The 24,668-nt window shown below is 42.7% G+C and overlaps 1 protein-coding gene across 1 annotated transcript; it reads left to right on the top strand.

Moving 5' to 3' along the window:
* Positions 1-3,098: 3,098 nt before the first annotated feature.
* On the top strand, positions 3,099-16,439 carry LOC311132376 (bone morphogenetic protein 8B-like; the record flags this gene model as incomplete). The annotated part of the gene is made up of 7 exons (XM_084165632.1): positions 3,099-3,675; positions 5,464-5,656; positions 6,092-6,240; positions 6,542-6,736; positions 6,932-7,011; positions 7,257-7,367; positions 16,290-16,439. 7 exons carry the CDS (start codon positions 3,099-3,101, stop codon positions 16,437-16,439), a joined length of 1,455 nt encoding a protein of 484 aa, XP_084021758.1.
* Between the last annotated feature and the right edge of the window lie 8,229 nt (positions 16,440-24,668).

The following is a 24,668-nucleotide window of genomic DNA, read 5'->3' as shown; positions in this document are numbered from 1 at the left end:
TTAAAGTAATGATGGATGTTGTTTCTCTTTGCTTATTTGAGCTGTTCTTGCCATAATATGGACTTGATCTTTTACCAAATAGGGCTATCTTCTATTTACCCCCCCTACCTTGTCACAACACAACTGATTGGCTCAAACGCATTAAGAAGGAAAGAAATTCCATAAATTAACTTTTAACAAGGCACACCTGTTAATTGTAATGCATTCCAGGTGACTACCTCATGAAGCTGGTTGAGAGAATGCCAAGAGTGTGCAAAGCCGTCATCAAGGCAAAGGGTGGCTATTTGAAGAATCTCAAATATAAAATATATGTTGATTTGTTTAACAAGTTTTTGGTTACTACATGATTCCATGTGTGTTATTTCATAGTTTTGATGTCTTCACTATTTTTCTACAATGTAGAAAATAGTAAAAATAGTGTTTTCTTTTTCATAAATATTTTAATTCCACTTTGACATTAGAGTATTTTGTTTAGATCGTTGTCAAAAAATGACAAAATCAATTTTAATCCCACCTTGTAACACAACAAAATGTGGAAAAAGTCTAGGGGTGTGAATACTTTCTGAAGGCACTGTACATGCAATGTTCACATGCATGTTTCCATGCGTGTGCTTGTGTCTGTGTCTCCATGCCTGTGTGTGTCTGGGAGAGAGTATAGACCACAAAGTCTCCCTGCACACCGGAAATGGCTTGGTAATTAGGGTTAGGGTACAATTATCCTCTCCAGAGATAAGGACACGCCTTGTAGTAGGATCTTCAAGAGAGTGAGGGAGGTCTCTGTGGTCATGGATGGGTGTCTTTCTCTACTGCCTTTTATTCTATATTGTGGGAGACGTAGCTCAGTTCTTTCTCATTCTCTGCTTCCACGGTAGCTAAGTGTAAGACTTGAGTTGCTTGGTTTCTGTGTGTATGCGCATGTGTGCGTGAGTGAGTGGGAGAATCACCTTGGTTTATTTGGTGGTTCCACCGGAGGCGGATAGGATTTGGTCTTTACAGTCTTCCCAGGACAGCTGTGTATGTGTTTACATGGAATTATCCAAACCCACTCACATCCTCTCCCACCGTCCTCATCTGTCCTCACGTCTGTCCTCACTACCTATCTTCACTCCGACGAAAGACTGACGGACTCACTCTTATCATTCTCTCATCCTCCTCGCCATCCCTTTCTCCCTTTCTCTGGCCCTAATATCCCTCAACCCTGGAGAAAGAAAAACAAAAATACCACAGAAAATACTCATTCATGGCACTTCTGACTCTCTTCTGACTCCCTGCCTTAAGAAGAAATGGCGGTCGGTTTGGTTTGGTCAGTTAGTATTCGTGCCGTTCAAAGTGGCCGCAAGTCCCAGAGTGCTTTTAAGTCCAACATACACAAACACAAGCTGGCCTTCACTACTATATTTGAATCTGTTGTGTCATTTCTTCCCTCAAATGCCTTGCAAGCACACCACACACACAGAGTATTGCAGTCAAACTGGAATGAGGTAAAGACAACTCGCAATCTGTTTAACAGGAAATGAAAACGTATAAAATACCTTAAACAACATTTCACGGGGTACACTTTTTGACAGTACACCTAAAGCTACAGCAGTCTACATTTATGTTTTTAGTACTGGGTTTAAAGATACGGTAGGATTGCTAATCTATGTGTTATTCTGTCAGGTTTTGGCAGGTCATTGACTCCTTGTGGTTCCCCAGGATTCCAAACCACAGCTAAAACACACAGCTGTGATGTCAGAGGTTCGCCCGATGTTTGAATGTTAGTGTTGGGATAGCGGGTCCAGTAAACCAAGTTTAGATATCTTTTTTTTTCTTCTTAAACTCATAAAATACATACAGTGTGTGTATTTTTCACCACACTGAAAGGGATTCCATTATATTTTTCCCATGAAAGGAAGTGGTCATGAGAAGATGAAAAGATTAAAGGGAGGGAGGGAGATTTTAAAAAGCCCAAAGGGCGGAATAAGGAAGAGAGTTGGGAGAGGATGTGGGGAGAGGGAGGAGGCTGTATGGGACACTCCCTCTTGGTGATGGACAACTCAACCAGTGTTGAAGCACCCTTACATGAGGTACACTCTCTGAGGGCACATTACAGTACGCTGACAAACATACGGCCATTGTTCTCCACTTGAAACAGGTGGTTTAGGGGATTTGGGGGGAATACAAAAGGATAATACAAAAGCAAGGAATAAAAGACTCATCCCAAGAAAATTACTCAACGCGCCAAGGATTTTAAGTAGAAGCTACACAAAGGTTGAGGAAGACATCTGGAAACATCTGGAGTTAGACACAAGTGGGCCAAACAAAGAATGTTTGATGGATAACAAGTACCCCAGAATTGTGGATTAAAGAATTACAGATTGAGAGAGGTGGACTACAGATAATTTTTCCACTGAGGATTTGACTCCTTGTTCCTTGCGTGGGATCAGGTTGTTGCTTGCCAGCCAACTTTGAGGCACGGCAGGTGTGGTGTTTTTTCCTCATCCTTCTGAAGACAGATTAGACTGAAAACCGGTCTGATTATTTGATTCTCTTCTCAGATTTCAGTGACGACCAATCTTGGCAGCACCTGCCGTCAAGCTCCTTCAAATGTACTTCTTCAAAGGGAGCGATTTCGAAGACCGACATTGTTTGTTTTCATCAAAACATACAAAAAGTTGTAATTATACCCTTGCTTTCATTTTTGTTTTCTGTGTGTATCGCATGAGTAGAGTCGTGTTATGGTAGAAGAGAAAAGGCAAGTAGTGGTTGGAAGATTCAAGTACTAGAAAGGACAGAGGAAGGGAGAAGAGGAGAGATAAATAGAGGGAGTTAAAGGAGTAAACATCTCTGTGTCTACCGTTGATCTAAACACATCTCATCACAAATCACAGAGGTGCATTTGTTAGTGACTGATCTGTGATACTTGTAAGACAGTTTGGCGTACACAGACAGACGGGACAAGCAAATTGGTGTGTGTACGTGCACTTTGGGTGTGCGTTACAGAATACGATCTGCTCTCTTGTGGACTGAAGGCCAAAAGAACATAGAAAGACCAACCAAAGACTTGTAAGTTAGAAATAGAGAGAATAGAAAAGCACCCGGGTAGAGCTTCTTCCACTATGTCAGCGGACACCTTGGAAGATCTCTCTCAAACTACAGAGAACTTGGACAGACCGGACGGCTCCAGAACGTACATGTACACCCACGCCTGCCCGTACACAGGAACAAGACTCCTCCGTGACAACAACAACAGCAAGTACACCTGCAGATACACTCTCCAACTCCCTCTCTTCCCTATGGCTCTCCTCCTTGTCCCCTTGTTGCTCTGTCTCTGGGGCCACCAGGCCCAAGGAGTCGTCCACTCCAGCTTCCGCCGCCTCAGCAGCCGAGAGAAGAAAGAGATGCAGAGGGAGATCCTGTCCATCCTGGGTCTACCGGGTCGGCCCAGACCCCATCCTCCCCTCCGACCGCCCTCCTCAGCCCCCCTCTTCATGCTGGACCTGTACCACGCTGTGTCGGCCGAGGGGGGTGAGGGAAACGGACTAGGGAATGAGGTAGGGGGGCTGGGGTTCGGCGGTCTGGACGGGTTGACGAGCCACGTCAGCCATGCCGCCCTGCCCACTTTCAGCACGCACACGCCGCCGCTGGGGACGGTTGTCAGCGAGGCCGATACGGTCATGAGCTTCGTTAACCTGGGTGAGCTACTGACCGTTGATACACCTGTGGTTTTAAAATCCTGTGTTTTAGTTGGCTATTGCTTTGTGACTCGTTATCCAATTAGTTGGGAGTTTGTTCAGCCAATGGTCTCCCAACAGTGATTTCGAAATAGAGGCCCCAGGGTCTTGCAAAGAGCCCAGTAACTGAAAAAAGGTAATATAGCTAGATTCTTCAATGTAGCTAGGCCAACCTGGCAACCTTATATAGTGTTGAACCAGTTCACCTCTCAGGGACAGTCTTGTTATCACATGAGCGACTTTTCCTGTGCTGCACCAGCCCAGACAGTAGACCTACTGATGCTTATCTGACATGGCATAAAAATTAAACATCCTTTTCCCAGTCGTTTCCTTCCACTATCTCTCCTGGAATGAGATCGGAGACCTTGTTACCGTGGGAAAACATGATTCCATGTTATTTCTCTTCACTACTTTTATAGACATTTTGCATTGTTTCAACACTTGATATGCTAGTTTCTCTTTGTATTTCTACAGTGTCTGGACATACATATTAATGTATATTACTGTACCATATATTACTGTTTTTGTTATTTTTGTGTAATTACATACCTTTCAGTTAATGTTTCACTAGATCTTATTTTGACAATGTCTGGTGTGATGCCTTGAACCACCATTTTAAGGCCATCTAACTAATCTAGACAGTTTATCATTTATAGCCCCTGTCAGTTGTAATAAAAAAGACACCCATCACACACACACACAGTACACAAACACACCCTATCAATCCGACCCAGTCAAGGCCATGCAACCCACTCAAGACCGTGCGTAGGGGACACAGCTGTAAGGAATTACAGGCCCCACTGACACACACAGAAATTGAGAAACGGGCTCAGAATACTGCAGAGGACCGCTCTAAAAATACTGCCCAACCTGTAGTTAGTGGTGTGTGTGTTGAGCAGCTGCTGTGGTTGAAGGCCCTTAGTGTCTCTAATTACTGTACACTACAGAGCCCGACCAGGGTTGTTACTCTACAGGGCTCCCTGTGGGGGGAGGGGGGGGGGGGGGGGGAGAGAGGGAGAGAGAGAGGGAGAGAGGGAGAGAAGGAGGGAGAGAGGGAGAGAAGGAGGGAGAGAGGGAGGGAGAGAGAGAGGGAGAGAGGGAGAGAGAGAGAGGGAGAGGGAGAGGGAGAGGGAGAGGGAGGGGGAGAGAGAGAGAGATAGAATGAATAGCGTGTCTTCAAGTGTGTGTCCATGTACACATGAACGTTGTCTCGCTTGAGACGCTGTGGTGAGTGACCAGCGTGTGCGTGTCCTTCCCTATCTTTCTCTGTCTTTCCCTATTGCCTCTCTCTCTCTCTCTCCCCTCTCTACATTATCGCTAGCCTGTCCTCCTTCACTTGGGCTCGCCTGCTCACCTTGCTCCACGTCTGCTCCGCTCATCTCTTTCCCCCTACTTCCATTGACTCAGTCACTCACCTTCCAATCCTCCCATCTCCCTTCACACCTTCCCACTTCTGTTGCTCTTTTCTCTCCCTCGGTCTTCTCATTCACCACTTTCATATTAGATTTATTGCTCCATGTATTGCTCTTTCGCCCCACCTCTTCTCCTCTTCTCCCTTCTTCTTGTGTCATGTGGGAATGTCTGTATCATACAATGAGAATATCTCTGTGTTTGTATTAGTCTTTTTAGGGCTTGTTGAGGGGAGTGGAAGTAATGTGTAGTGTAGATGTGAATATGAAGTGTTGTGCTGTTTAAATGTGAAAATGTCAGTGGCATTACATCGACCTCCCTCTCTCCTCCTCTCTCTCAGTGGAGCAGGAGCGGGACCTGCTGCAGCCACGGCCGTACTGGAAGGAGTTCCGTTTTGACCTGACGCCCCTCCCCAAGGGGGAGACGGTCACGGCTGCAGAGTTCCGCATTTATAAGACCCTGACCATGGGCCAGAGGGCCAACCGCACCCTGCACATCTCCGTCTACGAGATCCAACGGGAGAACAAACACAGGTTCCTGCCACTAGATCGACATAATATGACTATTCATTCTCTCATTATTATTTAACACACTCTCTCTGACATGTTTATGTGATCGACTTTGTTTTTTGCATGAAAAAAGGATCAAGGGTATCAAATAATGCCTTTATTATAATTCCCCTCACTCTCTTTGCATGCTCTCTCTGTCTTCTCTCTATACACCATGATTTGTTGCTGTGGCAAAATGCAATGTTGAAAAAAATGTGTCATTCAACCTGGCCTCATCCAACTCCTGGCAATAGAACTCATTGGCCACGTTGTGGCTTGCGAGGACGTCTTGTACAAACTTGGTTCTCCAGAGAGAGCTGAAGCTCAGTGTCTGTCTGGCTGTCTCTACTGCATGGCCATACAACATGTTTTGCGTATCTCTCCAGAGGTTGTCTCATGCCACTCCTCTACTTTCCTCAGAGAGCCAGAGCTGGTGCTGCTGGACATGCAGTCAGTGCCCGCGGGGCAGGAGGGCTGGCTGGCTTTTGACGTGACCACTGCCAGCAACCGTTGGCTCCTGCACCCCCGCAGCAACCTGGGCATCCGGCTCTATGTGGAGACAGAGGAGGGTGAGCCTCATAGAGTTAATACTATGGTCAGGGTCAGGAAATGCTCTGCAGATGGGGAGGGTATTTCCCACAAAGTGGATTTCTTGATTATTATACCATTGAATAAAGAGGCAAGTTAACTCAGAATACTACACCAATACCTGTGCAGTAGCAATGTAATGTCACGTAGTATTTGTAATTGTTTAGTAAATACATAGAAATTGAGATATGCTGTTTTGGTGTACCTCAAGATTGTATCACTCTCTCACACACACACACACACACACACAAACACACACACACATTGTTTTCTCTCTATCAGACCGGTCCTTGTCAGCTGGGTGGGTAGGCTTGGTGGGTCGAAGGGGCCCACGCTCCAAACAGCCCTTCATGGTGACCTTCTTCAGGGCCAGCCAGGCCCCCTGTCGCCCCCCACGTGCCCTGAAACCCAACCCCCGCAAGAAGAAGCCCAAATATGACCTGCCCCTGCCCAGTATACATGGTGAGGTCATACAAGGTCAGGGGACAACACTGGTTTTTGGTCTTGTTGTTAAGCTTGTTTTATGCAGAGTTTAAAGGGATAGTTCATCCAAATTACAAAATTACTTAACTTGCGTTTACATTCAATTGTGTCTTTATTTTAAATCCAATGCATCCAAAGCATGCTTTACAGTCTGTCCTGTCTCATAACATCTTTTTTGATCCCTTTCAGATCACAGCCACGTCAACAGTGGGCGTCAGGCTTGTAAGAGACATGAATTATATGTGAGCTTTAGTGACCTAGGCTGGAAGGTGAGCTTCTGTCTCCCTTAACTACTCAATTTACTGAATAGATAATATCATGATCTAACATTGTATCACCTTATTTGCTGTAACACACAATTAGTATTTTAAGGGAAACAAGGCATTTGTGTAGTATTTGCTTTGTAGTGTATGTTCTTTGCATGTTTTATGATGTATTTCTCATAGAAATAGAGTCTCTTCTAGTCATTAATCTAATCTTGTCATTCTATTTCTATGGTATTTCTCTCCATAAGGACTGGGTCCTGGCTCCTACGGGTTACTCTGCCTTCTACTGTGATGGAGAATGCCTATACCCTCTGGGTTCCTGCATGAACGCCACCAACCACGCTATGATCCAACTAGTGGTCAGTATGCTCTACTACACCCTCTCTCACATGAACGCTAACATTGGTTTCAGTGGGAATTAAGGTAAATGGCTCAGACTTTAATGGGAAATATGGCAAATTGAAACTAAAATACCCAGGTTACCTGAGTCTACAATTGCAGACTCTTAATGTAGAGTACAGATAGTGAGAAGTTACATTCAAGACTGAAGCAATTGTGCCCTCTAGCGGTCAACTTTATACTATACCGGCTCTTTCCATGACATTTGGTATTCTTTTTGGGGGGGGTATTTTATTAGGATCCCCATTAGCTGTTGCAAAAGCAGCGGCTACTCTTCCTGGGGTCCACATGAAACATGACATAATACAGAACATTAATAAACAAGAACAGTTCAAGGATAGAACTGCATCTTTTTTTCTTTAAAGGCACACGTAGCCTACATATCAATACATACACACAAACTATCTAGGTCAAATAAGGGAGAGGTGTTGTGCCATGAGGTCTTGCTTTATCTGTTTTTTTAAACCAGGTTTGCTGTTTATTTGAGCAATATGAGATGGAACAGAGTTCTATGTAATAAGGGCTCTATATAATACTGTATGCTTTCTTGAATTTGTTCTGGATTTGGGGACTGTGAAAAGACCCCTGGTGGCATGTCTGGTGGGGTAAGTGTGTGTGTGTGTCAGAGCTTTGTGTAAGTTGACTATGCAAACAATTTGGGATTTTTAACACGTTAATGTTTCTTATAAAAAGAAGAGAGACTGGCATGCATAGTATTTATATCAGCCCTCTGATTACAATGAAGAGCATTGTTCTGGGCCAGCTGCAGCTTAACTAGGTCTTTCCTTGCAGCACTCGACCACACGACTGGGTAATAATCAAGATAAGACTAAACTAGAGCCTGCATCTCTTTATTACGGACAGACCTTTCCCCATCTTTACAACCATTGAATCTATATGTTTTGACCATGACAGTTTACAATCTAAGGCAACGTCAAGTAATTTAGTCTCCTCAACTTGTTCAACAGCCACACCATTCATTAACAGATTCAGCTGAGGTCTAGAACTTAGGGAATGATTTGTACCAAACACAATGCTCTTACCAGTTTGTTCAGGACCAGTTCAGGACCAGTTTATTACTGGCCACAAAACAGACTGCAACTCTTTGTTAAGGGTTTCATTGACTTCATTAGCTGTGGTTGCTGATGCGTATATGGTTGAATCATCAGCATAAATGGACACACATGCTTTGTTTAATGCCAGTGGCAGGTCATTGGTAAAAATAGAAAAGAGTAGAGGACCTAGAGAGCTGCCCTGCGGTACACCACACTGTGTTTGACATTAGAGAAGCTTCAATGAAAGAAAACCCTATGAGTTTATTAGATAGATAGCTTTGAATCCACGATATGGCAGAGGTTGAAAAGTCATAACACATATGTTTTTTTCAACAACAGGTTGTGGTCAATAATATCAAAGGCTGCACTGTAATCTAACAGTACAGCTTCCAACTAATCATCAGTCATTTGTGTCAGTGCAGTACATGTTGAGTGCCCTTCTCTATAACCATGCTGAAAGTCTGCTGTTAGTTTGTTTACAGAGAAATAGCATTGTATTTGGTCAAAGACAATTTTTTCCAACAGTTTGCTAAAAGCTGGCAGCAAGCTTATAGGTCTGCTGTTAGAACCAGTAAAGGTTGCTTTACCACTCTTGGGTAGCGGAATTAGTTTGGCTTCCCTCCAGGCCTGAGGACAAAGACTTTCCTCTAGGCTCAGATTTAAGATACGACAGAAAGGAGTGGCTATAGAGTCAGCTACCATCCTCAGTAGCTTTCCATCTAAGTTGTCAATGACAGGAGGTTTGTCATTATTGATCGATAACAAAAAAAATCCACCTCTCCCCCACTAACTTTACAAAATTCTAACTTGCAATGCTTTTCTTTCATTATTTGTTTTTTTTATGCATGAATACGATGGCTCACTGTTCGTTGCTGGCATTTCCTGCCTAAGTTTGCCCACTTTGCCAATGAAGTAATCATTAAAATAATTGGCAACATCAAATGGTTTTGTGATGAATAAGCCATCTGATTCGATGAAAGATGGAGTTGAATTTGTCTTTCTGCCCGTAATTTCATGCAAAGTACTCCAAGATTTTTTTCCCATCATTCTTTATATAATTGATCTTGGCTTCATAATACAGTTTCTTCTTCTTTTTGTTGAGTTTAGTTACATAATTTCTCAATTTGAGGTATGTCAGACAGTCAGATGTGCAGCCAGACTTATTAGCCACTCCTTTTGCCCCATCTCTTTCAACCATACAGTTGACATAGATTGACCAGGTAAATCTAGGTGAAAGCTATGATCCCTTATTGATGTCACTTGTTAAATCCACTTCAATCAGTGTAGATGAAGGGGAGGAGACAGGTTAAAGAATGATTTTTAAGCATTGAGAATTTGAGACATGGATTGTGTATGTGTGCCATTCAGAGGGTGAATGGGCAAGACAAAATATTTAAGTGCCTTTGAACGGGGTATGGTAGCAGGTGTATCAAGAATGGTTCACCACCAATCCCTGTGGAACGCTTTCGACACCTTGTAGAGTCCATGCCCCGACAAATTGAGGCTGTTCTGAGCAACAGGGGGTGCAACTCAATATTAGCAAGGTGTTCTTAATGTTTTGTACACTCAGTGTATGTAGGCCTCCATGTTTTTAAATAGTACAGTATCACACATCACAGTACAATGCCATAAAGCGTGGGCCTGTAGTACATGTAAATCAACTTAAAGTTGGTTTTTATTTCCATATGCAAAGAATAAAGCATAATTGTTCATGTAATAATATAATTACATAATATAATAACAACTCCAGGAATAGGAAATAGTGATGAAATAATCAAATAAATGAAAAGACAGAGACAAATGCTTTTGAACTACCATTTATTTTATTTGAAAATGTAAAATTCAGAGCAAAGTAATGTAGTGCACTAGTGTCTAGAGCACTGTTAGGTGGCAAAGTGTGACAAGAATCCTGTGGGGAGAGAAAACAAGAGAATACATGAATTTAATAGGTGTTTACTAATTAGGGTTCAACGAAGCACTTCAAGTCCTCAATTCCAGAGAGAGAGAGAGAGAGAGAGAGAGAGAGAGAGAGAGAGAGAGAGAGAGAGAGAGAGAGAGAGAGAGAGAGAGAGAGAGAGAGAGAGAGAGAGAGAGAGAGAAGTGTGGCCCTTCAGGTCTCTGCAGTAGGACTACATGCTGGCCATGAGGTACTCGAGGTGGTACTCGAGGAGGCTGGAGAGCTCAGTGACCAGAGACTCTCGGTTAAAATACCAGGCCAGCTGCTGCCCAAACATGTCATCTAGCAGAGCCATCAGCCCGCCCTGAAGGGAACACCACACAACACATAGAAAATGGCTCTGAGCTACTAGCTTATCAAGAGGAGAGAGACAATGAGAGTTACTCCCCCTAAAACGGCATTGAAACCCTGTTAACCAGGAACGAGTAAAGAGGAAGTAAACTAGTAATAAGGAAGAAAACAGGAAGTAAACTCTTGACTCTTACATTGAGCAGCAACAGGTATCTCTCAGCCTTTGGCTCAATGCTGGCAACAGTGAGCAGGAAGGAGTACAGGAGAGGGTACAGACGCTCCATGAACCCACCAGGTTGCTAAAGTAAACAGAGGAGGAGAGAAGAGAAATTGAAGTGAAATTGCTAATAGACAGACATCCAGGGGCGGCCTGTTCAATAGGGCGATATGGGCGACGCACTGCGAAACGGGAAAAGGAAGGGATTTTTTTTCTAATCAATTATATCACGGCAACAGTAGTTATCAGTGTTGTAATCTATACGTCTGATCTGCCACAGTGCCACACTGCCACTAAATGTCGAATCAGGCTAAAGTCGTGCTTCAAATGGCTCCCCCCCCTTTTGGGGCGATTTCAGTCAGGTTGAAAATCGCCCAGAAGTCTGTCATAGACTCCCATGTAAAATCTATTTTTTTCAAATTTCAGAGCCTTCAATACAATCTCTATGGGTGTCTGAGGGCTTGCACTTACGCGCTTTCGTCATACGTAACGTAACGTAACCATGAACGTAACTGAGAAAAGAGCGGATTGTGTCTTTGAAAGAAGTTCCTTTTTGTCGGCGAACAAATGAAGATAAATTGGCAACGAAACAATTAGGACCTCCCAGACCAAATTTAATAATTCAACAGGTTTCTACTAAAGGCGGAAAGTCCTACACCCGAGGATTTTCCAAAAATTGGTACGAACGGAAAAATAACATTGCCACTCAACTTGATGAGGGATACAGGCTAGCTGTCCGCCGCCACAACGATGAGGTTAGTGTTGATAATCACAAGTTTACTGGAGAACTGAGACCAAGTAGAGACTTTGGACAGGGTGGATATGGTATAATAAAGGCAGTTTATTCAGAGGTAAAGATATCTGGAATCGCGTGCACGGACCCGTTCGTCAAACTCTTAGGGAGCTATACATTAAGCCCCATTACTTACCATATCAGATAAGAGAAATTGCTGCAGCTACATATATTTTACATCCTGGCCCTACATAGTTCACTATTTGCATCACTTACCAAAATATTACATGTGGTCATATATGCTTGGAAAGTGGAGATGCCATAGAACGTCAAAAAAGTAAACATTGCTGGAGACACATTGCCGTTTTGGAGAAGACATCGCGTTTGCTAGCGAAGAGATTTGTTGTGGCAAATGAACTTGGGCTGGGAATTGCCAGGAACCTCACGATAAGATATATGCATCAGCATTGCGAGTCTCATGATTCTATACGTATTGCGATTCGATACTGTGATTTTATTGCGCACCATATGTCTGTTGCAGAGGGATCAGAAAGCCATGAGAACGAGTTTTGATCAGTCATGGAAATAAAAGTGCTGAAAACAAATTGGCTCCCAATGTGAAAAGATTGAGAACAAGCTATGAAGGAACAATAATGGTGTTTTGGTGCAGGTACAGCCAACTAGCGCTAAAATATTGCGATATTGTCAATACAGTATATCGTAAAGTATCACTATGTAACTCGATTTCTTTCACCCCAATCCCTCAAATTAACGGTAAATAACTGAATTGTTTGCCCCACATTTAGCTAAGATGATTAGCTAGCCAGCTAAAATGTTTTATTTAGTTAGCAGTCGCATCTACAATAGTTTACTGTCAATAACATGTCTCCAAAAATGACGTGGTGTCTCCAATTGTGTTGACATTTTACAATTGCGATGCGCATCCATGAGTATCCACTTTCTGTAGCTCAGCTGGTAGAGCATGGCGCTTGTAACGCCAAGGTAGTGGGTTCGATCCCCGGGACCACCCATACACCTGCTGACAAGGCTGACAAGATAGGACCCTTTTGTCCATTGTTATTGGATAGGAACAGAACTTATAACCAGCTCCTGACCTAAATAGATCTTAGCACAACATTTTACTCAACATATCATATTCCATATTCACTATAACAAATATATTTACTACGACATTAGCAAGAACCGCCACATCCTCAGCCGGCTAATCCAGTGTGTGAAGTTTTGCGGAGTGTTTGAGTTAGCTTTGCGAGGCAAAGATGAAACTGAGGGCTCCACCAACCCTGGTAAGCCAACACTTTTGAGATCAGTCAATAAATGCTTCTGGTATTGACTTATATGCTGCCCCTGTCTTCATGTTGTTGCTGGACATATCTTTTTTAAAATGTGTGTAGGTCACCTAAATCATCAGAAAAATTGCCCCCCCTGAGAATTTTTTCAGGAGCCGCCACTGCAGACATCTAAACATTTACCAGCGAGATGCTACTTACCACCATCAGGGATTTCTGAGCTGTCATCATCCGAAACAGCACCAGCTCAAAAAGGACATCTATCAGGTTAACATGATGGATCTAGGACAAGAAAACACGTTTGGAGAAAATAGGAATGATTTCAAATAGATCAGCTACTGTGCCGTATAAAAGACATGCATGTGGAAGAACTCAAAGTGAGACTTGAAAGAGTTAATTAACTCACCTTTGCCTCAGCCAGCTCCCTCTCAATGTCAATCTGCTTGGAGGGGTCACTCAGGTAGTCCACAAAGTCGTTATAGGCACGGATGAATTCGGCCTCGTCCTATCATAAAGCAAAGAGCAGTGATGTTAGTGCACAGAACACATTTCACACCGAGGACGTTCTCTTTCCCTTGAAGGACAATGAGTTAGTGAGCTACCATCTGGTGGACCTGAACCAGTGCGCCCAGTAGGACCTTTCCCGCCACAAACAGATGGTTCCTACTCAGGGTGGAACCGAGCAGGGTCTAGAGAAGAGGGAAGAGTTAGGGTGAGACACCCATCTTACTCTAGGAGACAGACAGAACAGGAAGACACAGAGAGTCAAAGAAAAGTGGGTCCACTCACAGTAAAGGCCTGGCGCAGGGAGACGAGCCTCAGGCCGATGTCCTCCACTCTCTTGGTGGTAAGGTAGAGGCTGTGGAAGAGAGGGAATGGAGCATGTCAATGGGGGATAACAGCATTGTGACCACTATCCTTCAGCATCTGACAAGCTCAGACTATACACACATTTAGAGGGACTCACTTTAGCAGAGGAACCTCCCTCTCCTCAGGCAGCAGGTCCTCCTCCCAGCCCTACAATAACAGAACAATTATTCAACATCAGTGACCAATGTAATGACATGACAAACAATGGGTAAATCGAAGGATCTTAATGCTACTAGTCAATAGTATGTGTGTGTGTAACATCTGACCTCATAGCAGTTGTGGCCCTCAGGCTCTGGCTCAGTGAACTGCTGAGTGGTGGGCGTAGAGACGGAGGCAGCCTCCGACCACGCCGAGGAGGAGAGCAGCCCATCCAGCCCCATGTGGAGAGTGGCGTACACCACCGAGACATCAGTTTGCTGCTCAAAACACACACACACACAACACACGTTAATAGAAAACAGACCATATCTAATGGAAAATGCCCTGTAATTTCTATTCTATATACATAGGAAATTGTTTATTTACCTGGTAGCAGCCATGCGTCACGGCCACAGACGTCTCGTGGCGGAGGTGAGACGCATACTGGGTCACCCTGCCAGCCACATACTGACAGAGAGAAACGACATGTTAAGGCCAAACGGAATAAGTGAAGAAAAGCCTAATCTAATACTAATTCAGTAGTATTTACATCTTACCTGGATCCAAGAGATGGACTGCACCTTGGTGGCACAGTAGGGGATGCCCTCTGGACTAAGTCTGTGTGTCTCCTTGGAGATGGCCCACACCAGTTGAGTCTCCAGGCCTCGAATCCTACTCGCATGGTGCATCCTCACCACCACCTGCTGTGGAGTGAAACAACAAGACAACATCAACAAAACAACATCAGCCATCGCTGTAACATATTTCCATCAAGATCACATGACATTGACGATGTAGATTAGGATTAGGTAGTGACAAAGACACATACCTGGGATCCCCCACGCATGTAGGTGATAATGGGGCTGATGAACTGGAAAGTTCTCCAAGCTTTAGCCACCGGACCGGCATTGTTCTGCACAAGAGGGGGTTGACATTACAATACATTCAGGTTAGAAACAGCAAACATTGCAACAGTGATGTGACTGTGTGTGTGGGTCTCTTACCCTGATCACAACAGGCCCACAGTATAGGGAGCTAAACCTAATCGGTATCAACTGCCAATTACCAGTGGCCTCCTAAAGCAGAAAGCAGACAACAAAGATTTTTAGAATGTCAAAGTGACACAAATTGAATATCTGGGATACTTTTCAAACATGAAACTTTCTGAAAATTGTACCTCAAGGATAGTCGGCATATCTGGCACCTCCTCAAGGATGGCTGGCAGCAGTGGTACATCCGGCACATCATCCAATGGCACAACCAACTGGACCTCATCCAGGACAGTTGATTCTAAAATTAGGAACATTGGAATACAAACAAACAAATGTTAGGATGTAAAACGTAGCGAGCTAGCTAGTACTACTAGTTCAAAAGTGCATCTCTTAGCAAAAGTCACTAAAGTCAACGTTAGCTTGCAAGTATGGATTACAGAAATACACAACATTTCACAAATTACATTTATATTGTTAAATGTGGTAAAATAAGAAGTTTAAACTCAACATACCCTCGATGTCGCTGTCCACCTCCCGACGATTGCGAACCCTGCAAAACGGAAAAAGACAACAAAAACAACCCACAAATGAATTTGAACAACCTGTCGACGCAGTAGACCGCCGACGTCCACGCACTCTCTCCGCCAATTTTGAAAAGCACCCAGGCATTTTCCAGTCGATCTTTCAGTCTCAGGTCTCAAAAATCTGTAATGTTTGTTGTTGTTGAACAGCAAACTGAAGGTGTTGTTGTTTTCGAACAGAAAACGTTCAATAGAACGCCGAGATGTTCTATCGGTTCGATGTCTCTTGGCAACACATATTTTAGAAAATTGTTGTTTACAAAATTGACAGCTGTGTTGCCATAGAAATGAGTTTGGAACTCTATGCTTACCATTAGAATTCTATAAAAATTCCATTCCTACTCATCATTCTAATTCTATTGACCCTATTTTGTCACCAGAGGATTTCCTATGTTGTTGGTATAATATAAAACAAAAATACCAAATGTTCTTTTTAAGTCACTAGCTAGGTCAATGGCCCATTGAAATGTTTTAGCATGTTTCATGGAAGTTGTTGTTGAACTTCTGAAAGTCTAGGCTTTGACTCAGTGGATAATAAAGTATTGTGGAGCACAGACAACCCGGTTTAAAATATATTGACCAAATTCAGACAAGGGGGGCAAAGCCACAGCCCACTGAGGTAGGAGAGCACTGAAGTATCTGCATAATAATAATCCATATCTCTTTTATAAACAGGATAGTATCATTGATTATATAAAAGTGCATGTATGAATAAGTCCGATTGACCTTTTTTCATGGCAGGTTCACCTTCTGAAGCCGGACGAGGTTCCCAAAGCATGCTGCGCACCCACCAAGCTCAGTCCCATCTCCGTACTCTTCTACGATGACAACAACAATGTGATCCTAAAGAAGCATCGTAACATGGTGGTCAAGACCTGTGGATGCCTGTGACACCTGTGGTAGCCCATATATTCTACATCATTTTTATAAACTTGACTACCATTGTTCCAAAAGATACAAACGGGGTAATATACCTTGCAGCCAGCAGTTGATAGCAATAATCTGGCAATATGTGTATAAATAGTATGTATCTACACTGAACAAAAATATAAACGCAACAATTTCAAAGATTTACTGTGTTACAGTTCATATAAGGAAATCAGTCAATTAAAATATATTCTTTAGGCCCTAATCTATGGATTTAACATGACTGGGAATGCAGATGTGCATCTGTTGGTCACAGATACCTTTTTAAATAAAGATAGGTGCGTGGATCAGAAAACCAGTCAGTATCTGGTGTGACCACCATTTGCCTCATGCAGCGGGACACATCTCCTTAGCATAGAGTTGATCAAGCTGTTGATTGAGGCCTGTAGAATGTTGACCCACTCCTCTTCGATGGTTTTGCGAAGTTGCTGGATACTGGCAGGAACTGGAACACGCTGTCATGCACGTCGATCCAGAGCATTCCAAACATGCTCAATGGGTGAGATGTCTTGTGAATATGCAGGCCATGGAAGAATTGTGACATTTTCAGCTCCCAGGAATTGTGTACAGATCCTTGCGACATGGGACTGTGCATTATCATGCTGAAATATGAGGTGATGGCAGCTGTTGAATGGCACAACAATGGGCCTCAGGATCTCGTCACGGTATCTCTGTGCATTCAAATTGCCATCGATAAAATACAATTGTGTTTGTTGTCCGTAGCTTATGCCTGCCCATACCGTAATCCCACTGCCACCATGGGGCACTCTGTTCACAACATTGACATCAGCAAACCACTCTGCAACGCAACGCGAGATTCATCCGTGAAGAGCACACTTATTCAGCGTGCCAGGGGCCATCGAAGTTGAGCATTTGCCCACTGAAGTCAGTTACGATGCCGAACTGCAGTCAGGTCAAGACCTTGGTGAGTACAACGAGCACGCAGATGGGCTTCCCTGCAACTTTTTCTTACAGTGTGTGCAGATATTCTTCAGTTGTGCAATCCCACAGTTTCATCAGCTATCCAGGTGTCTGATCTCAGACGATCCCGCTGGTGAAGAAGCCGGATGTGGAGGGGCTGGCGTGGTTACACGTGGTCTGCGGTTGTGAGGCCAGTTGCACTTACGGCCAAATTCTCTAAAACGACATTGGAGGCGGCTTATGGTAGAGAAATGAACATTAAATTATCTTGCAACAGCTCTGGTGGCCATTCCTGCAGTCAGCATGCCAACTGCACGCTCCCTCAAAACTTGAGACATCTGTGACATTGTGTCGTGTGACAAAACTGCACATTTTAAAGTGGCCTGTTATTGTCCCCAGCACAAGGTGTGCTGTTTAATCAGCTTCTTGATATGCCACACATCAGGTGGATTGATAATCCATCCACATCAGGTGGATGGATTATCTTGGCAAAGGAGAAATACTCACTAACAGGGATGTAAACAAATTGGTGCACCAATTCTGAGAGAAATAAGCTTTTTGTGCGAACTGAACATTTCTGGGATCTTTTATTTCAGCTCATGAAACATGGGACCAACACTTTACATGTTGCATTTATATTTTTGTTCAGTATAATATATTGATTATTTAGTGTGAGAAGGGTATATGAATAACACCTCCTTCATAAAGAAATCCTCAATTGAGATTTTCACATTGGACTTATAACCATACTTCACTCCTGATTAAACTATTCAAATCTACAGTAATTCAGATAATTACATCACCCTTTGTCATATATTCTATGTATCCAATCAAAGCTGTAAAGTACTGTGACATAAGTGCAATGCTAAATTTCTACCCTTTTGATGGCTATGTTGTCTTGTTGAACCATGAATTTCTCATTGTCTCTATTAGATGTACTACACATGGTTCAATTAAAAAGCTAAATATATGGACTATATATGCGTGTCAAAAAAATGTGTGCATTTCTTTAATTATACTTTTAACCAGCATACAGTGGGGAAATCAAGTATTTAGTCAGCCACCAATTGTGCAAGTTCTCCCACTTAAAAAGATGAGAGAGGCCTGTAATTTTCATCATAGGTACACGTCAACTATGACAGACAAATTGAGAATTTTTTTCTCCAGAAAATCACATTGTAGGATTTTTAATGAATTTTTTGTAAATTATGGTGGAAAATAAGTATTTGGTCACCTACAAACAAGCAAGATTTCTGGCTCTCACAGACCTGTAACTTCTTCTTTAAGAGGCTCCTCTGTCCTCCACTCGTTACCTGTATTAATGGCACCTTTTTGAACTTGTTATCAGTATAAAAGACACCTGTCCACAACCTCAAACAGTCACACTCCAAACTCCACTATGGCCAAGACCAAAGAGCTGTCAAAGGACACCAGAAACAAAATTGTAGACCTGCACAAGGCTGGGAAGACTGAATCTGCAATAGGTAAGCAGCTTGGTTTGAAGAAATCAACTGTGGGAGCAATTATTAGGAAATGGAAGACATACAAGACCACTGATAATCTCCCTCGATCTGGGGCTCCACGCAAGATCTCACCCCGTGGGGTCAAAATGATCACAAGAATGGTGAGCAAAAATCCCAGAACCACACAGGGGGACCTAGTGAATGACCTGCAGAGAGCTGGGACCAAAGTAACAAAGCCTACCATCAGTAACACACTACGCCGCCAGGGACTCAAATCCTGCAGTGCCAGACGTGTCCCCCTGCTTAAGCCAGTACATGTCCAGGCCCCTCTGAAGTTTGCTAGAGTGCATTTGGATGATCCAGAAGAGGATTGGGAGAATGTCATATGGTCAGATGAAACCAAAATAGAACTTTTTGGTAAAAACTCAACTCGTCGTGTTTGGAGGACAAAGAATGCTGAGTTGCATCCAAAGAACACCATACCTACTGTGAAGCATGGGGGTGGAAACATCATGCTTTGGGGCTGTTTTTCTGCAAAGGGACCAGGACGACTGATCCGTGTAAAGGAAATAATTAAAGGGGCCAGGTATTGTGAGATTTTGAGTGAAAACCTCCTTCCATCAGCAAGGGCATTGAAGATGAAACGTGGCTGGGTCTTTCAGCATGACAATGACAATGATCCCAAACACACCGCCCTGGCAACGAAGGAGTGGCTTCGTAAGAAGCATTTCAAGGTCCTGGAGTGGCCTAGCCAGTCTCCAGATCTCAACCCCATAGAAAATCTTTGGAGGGAGTTGAAAGTCCGTGTTGCCCAGCGACAGCCCCAAAACGTCACTGCTCTAGAGGAGATCTGCATGGAGGAATTGGCCAAAATACCAGCAGCAGTGTGTGAAAACCTTGTGAAGACTTACAGAAAACGTTTGACCTGTGTCATTGCCAACAAAGGGTATATAACAAAGTATTGAGAAACTTTTGTTATTGACCAAATACTTATTTTCCACCATAATTTGCAAATAAAATCATTAAAAATCCTACAATGTGATTTTCTGGATTTTTTTCCTCATTTTGTCTGTCATAGTTGACGTGTACCTATGATGAAAATTACAGGCCTCTCTCATCTTTTTAAGTGGGAGAACTTGCACAATTGGTGGCTGACTAAATACTTTTTTTCCCCACTGTACGTTAGTAGCAATGGAAAATACCAAATTATCTTTTTTTTGCCGTTTTTCTATATACAGAGGATCCAATACACAGGAATGTGTCATTGTCAACAGATTTCTGGAGGATTGTGTACTGCTATATTTGTAATAAAATAAACTAGAATATTTCTTGTAGAGGTTGATTTGATGCAGAAGTGAGAGTAAATGCCAGTGAACACAGACCTCCAGAAACTGATCGACACTCCTATCCTAGACAGTGTCACCCCTCTTCAGCTACATAGCATTGCAGTATATTGGAAATACATTTGAAAATACTTATAAGTATACATTTGTCTGGTATCAGTATAGACGGAAGGGTGTTTAACTTGCATTCGGAAGTAACGATTTTCTGCTAGCATTAGAAGGCATACATATTCTCTCACACACACAAAACGTAGTCACTGCTTTCCTTCAGAATGGATCAAACAGGCAGAGGAATGCTTTCATATATATTGCTACATTTATTGTAAATGGTCAAATGCAAAAAACAATTGTTACAACATGGACCCGGAGACTATCAAAAGTGATTTTGGTATTGTTTCGACCAGGGCCTTTTACAGGCAGAACAAGGCTCAGTCTTGGGCAACTAACAAATCCTTTCCACTATGACACCATTGTCAAAGAAAGCAGAAATGATTTGCACAAGAGTGTATGGGAGGAGGTATAGAAAAGAGTTGGGGGCAAAAGTAGGACAGCGGTACACAGATGATATAAAAGTAACACCATGAAACTTTTAGACGTGTAACAGTCTAGATGGTATTGAATCAGGAATGAATGAAGGAAGCGGCATAGGGAAAAGGGATGTAGGTAGAGTGGGCTCATAGAAGTAAGATGGGTGCTTCAATAGAGTCTGAAGTTGAGGGGTGGTTGGACATATAAGATGGGGTGCTGGTGTGCTTCTGCCCCCCCCCCCCCCCCCTTTTAGGTCATTGTAACACAAATATTCCCCCACCCATGTCCAGGGGTCTCAGTGTTTTGTCCCTTGACGCCATTCAGTCCCAGTTGCAGCGCTCAAATCGTGGTCATCGTGTGTCTGTGAATCACAACATGAAAGGCGATGAGTGACATTTCCACATATTGAGCCATATGAAATACAGTTGAAGCATAGGGCAAGAGTTTGCTGCTAACATGTATACTGTGAGTCTGAATGATGAGAGCATCTTATCCCAGCTGTAGGTCCATTGTGTGTGTGTGTGGTCTTTTAAGCCTCAACAGCAACCAGCTCTGGAGGTATTGGGGACTTGGGATGCTTGCTGTCAAAGTGCTGCTTGAATGTCTTTGGGTCCGGTATCTGTGTCTGTAAGGGTCAGGTAAGGAATGAAGGATATCAACAATTGTTGGCTGAGACTGAATTTTCAGGTGACAAAAAATAAGCAAAGCAAGAAGATGAATCAAACTACTACACATCACACAGGCCAGTACAATGGACTAGACATGAAAAGAAACCTAAAAAGGTAGGGACGTCAAACGTTCAGGCTGCTGCACAGACTATGGAGGCTCTAGTCTACAGCGACCAGTTAAATTGTGTTTGAGAGCATTATTTTACTCTCCAAATGGTTAAATGAGTGAGAAATAGATGTCATTGTTGCAATAGTTTGTGAGTGGGCAACATACTGTATACTATCATCTTAAGTTGACATGTTGAATTATTTTGGCATAGTAAATTATTGTATATTCCGCTAATTTCCCGAATGTGGACTGTGGACAGTTTGTGTTACTACTAGCCTGCATTTTCACCCCATAAAATGTAGTGGAATTACACATCCATTTTACCTCAGATTGGTGATGTTAGTATAAAAGTTTATAGTTATCACAATGACTGTAAAATCTATTGGTCGCTAAAGAAATGACAGACCATGTAAAATACTGTTAGTCACTAAATCCAGCTAGAAAGACCACGTAAAACAGCTGGCTAGTATGCCCTCACCCGTCTGAGCGGCTGGCTGTGAATGCCCTCACCCGCTATATACTTATAACTGATTGGTTTGGTTCTGCGCACTATAGTGCTGTCCGGTTAGAACATGATGTTGAGGCCCATACTAAACACTTGGTCACCACCACACGCACACACGCAGACACAGCTGTTTGTATTTGAGGATGTTTATATGATTGTGGTAATCCAAATAACTTGGAATCTTATTGTTGTGGTTCTATAAGACAAAGATATGCACACATGTAAACAGTATTAGTTAAGGGTTATAACTATGCAATATAGATATACTTTATGTACAGTAACAGTCAAAAGTTTGGACACACCTACTCATCGTTCTGGAAGATTATATAGCTAGTAGGGTTGACCCCATTTATTCGACTGGTCGATTGTTTGGTCGATAGGCTGTTGGACGACCAATATTTCTTTAGCGGAGCAGTAGCAAAAAATGTATGTACAAATATCATGGTGTACAAAACACCTGTCTGATTCGCGCCAGTCTGAGTGGACTAATCCATTGTGGAGGCCGTGGGGATGGCACAGTCCATCACTCTAAGACGTGTTACTGAAATTGCATATGGTTATATTACATAAGAACAATGGTGCAAGAATAAAAATTATATCATTTTATAACAAATGCACTTTCTCCCGCGTTGGATAGTGGTCACTGTCTGCAGTTCTGAAACACATCAGTGCTCTGTTGAATTGGTGCCTTTTCCTAGACCATGTTGCTATGTGCATAATAGCACATTTAATCTGCGTATTGTTGTTGAGAACAATGTGGCAGAGGCAGCAGCAGAATGAAGAGATGAGAAAACAGCCCTTGCCTTATTGTCTAAGAAAAGTGAGGAGAGGAAACCCCGACTTAATTAGGTCAATAATCAATAGCTTAACTGTTAAATGTGCCTGGCTTTATAAATGATCCATATACAGTTGAAGTCGGAAGTTAACATACACATTAGCAAATACATTTAAACTCAGTTTTTCACCATTACTAACATTTAATCCTAGTATAAATTCCCTGTCTTAGGTCAGTTAGGATCACCACTTTATTTTAAGTATGTAAACTTCCCAATGGGTCAGAAGTTTACATACACTCAATTAGTATTTGGTAGCATTGCCTTTAAATTGTTTAACTTGGGTCAAACATTTCGGGTAGCCTTCCACAAGCTTCCCACAATAAGTTGGGTGAATTTTGGCCCATTCCTCCTGACAGAGCTGGTGTAACTGAGTCAGGTTTGTAGGCCTCCTTGCTCACACACGCTTTTTCAGTTCTGCCAACAAATGTTCTATAGGATTGAGGTCAGGGCTTTGTGATGGCCACTCCATTACCTTGACTTTGTTGTTCTTAAGCCATTTTGCCACAACTTTGGAAGTATGCTTGGGGTCATTGTCCATTTGGAAGGACCCATTTGCGACCAAGCTTTAACTTCCTGACTGATGTCTTGAGATGTTGCTTCAATATATCCACATAATTTTCCTTCCTCATGATGCCATCTATTTTGTGAAGTGCACCAGTCCCTCCTGCAGCAAAGTACCCCAACAGCATGATGCTGCCACCCCCGTGCTTCACGGTTGGGATGGTGTTCTTAGGCTTGCAAGATGCTTTTCCTTCAAACATAACGATGGTCATTATGGCCAAACAGTTCTACTTTTGTTTCATCAGACCAGAGGACATTTCTCCAAAAAGTACAGTCTTTGTCCCCATGTGCAGTTGCAAACCGTAGCCTGGCATTTTTATGGCGGTTTTGGAGCAGTGGCTTCTTCCTTGCTGAGCGGCCTTTCAGGTTATGTCGATATAGGACTCGTTTTACTGTGGATATATATACCTTTGTACCTGTTTCCTCCAGCATCTTCACAAGGTCCTTTGCTGTTGTTCTGGGATTGATTTGCACTTTTCGCACCAAAGTACGTTCATCTCTAGGAGACAGAACGCGCCTCCTTCATGTACGGTATGATGGCTGCGTGGTCCCATGGTGTTTATACTTGTGTACTATTGTTTGTACAGATGAACGTGGTACCTTCAGGTGTTTGGAAATTGCTTTAAGAATGAACCAGACTTGTGGAGGTCTAAAGAACATTTTCTGAGATCTTGGCTGATTTATTTTGATTTTCACATGATGTCAAGCAAAGAGGCACTGAGTTTGAAGGTAGGCTTTGAAATACATCCACAGGTACACCTCCAATTGACTCAAATTATGTCAATTAGCCTATCAGAAGCTTCTAAAGCCATGACATCGTTTTCTGGAATTTTCCAAGCTGTTTAAAGGCACAGTCAACTTAGTGTATGTAAACTTCTGACCCACTGGAATTGTGATACAGTGAATTATAAGTGAAATAATCTGTCTGTAAACAATTGTTGGAAAGATTACTTGTGTCATGCACAAAGTAGATGTCCTAACCAACTTGCCAAAACTATAGTTTGTTAACAAGAAATTTGTGGAGTGGTTGAAAAACGAGTTTTAATGACTCCAACCTAAGTGTATGTAAAGTTCTGACTTCAACTGTATATCTACAGAAATAAGTCAGATCCTGCTTCTGTTGCCTGTTTGAGTGTTTGTTTAATAGCCTACTGGTTCGGTGAGCACCAAGGCTCACACAACAACATGTCAAGTAAACGATTTCACAAATTCGGCTGTTTTTAATCTTTGCATTGCTGTAATAAAGGCTTTACACTTTT

Source organism: Coregonus lavaretus (assembly GCF_964263955.1).
Source record: "Coregonus lavaretus genome assembly, chromosome: 7".
Taxonomy (NCBI): domain Eukaryota; kingdom Metazoa; phylum Chordata; class Actinopteri; order Salmoniformes; family Salmonidae; genus Coregonus; species Coregonus lavaretus.
The sequence above is the reverse complement of the archived record's forward strand: the minus strand, read 5'-3'. Positions and strand labels throughout refer to the sequence as shown.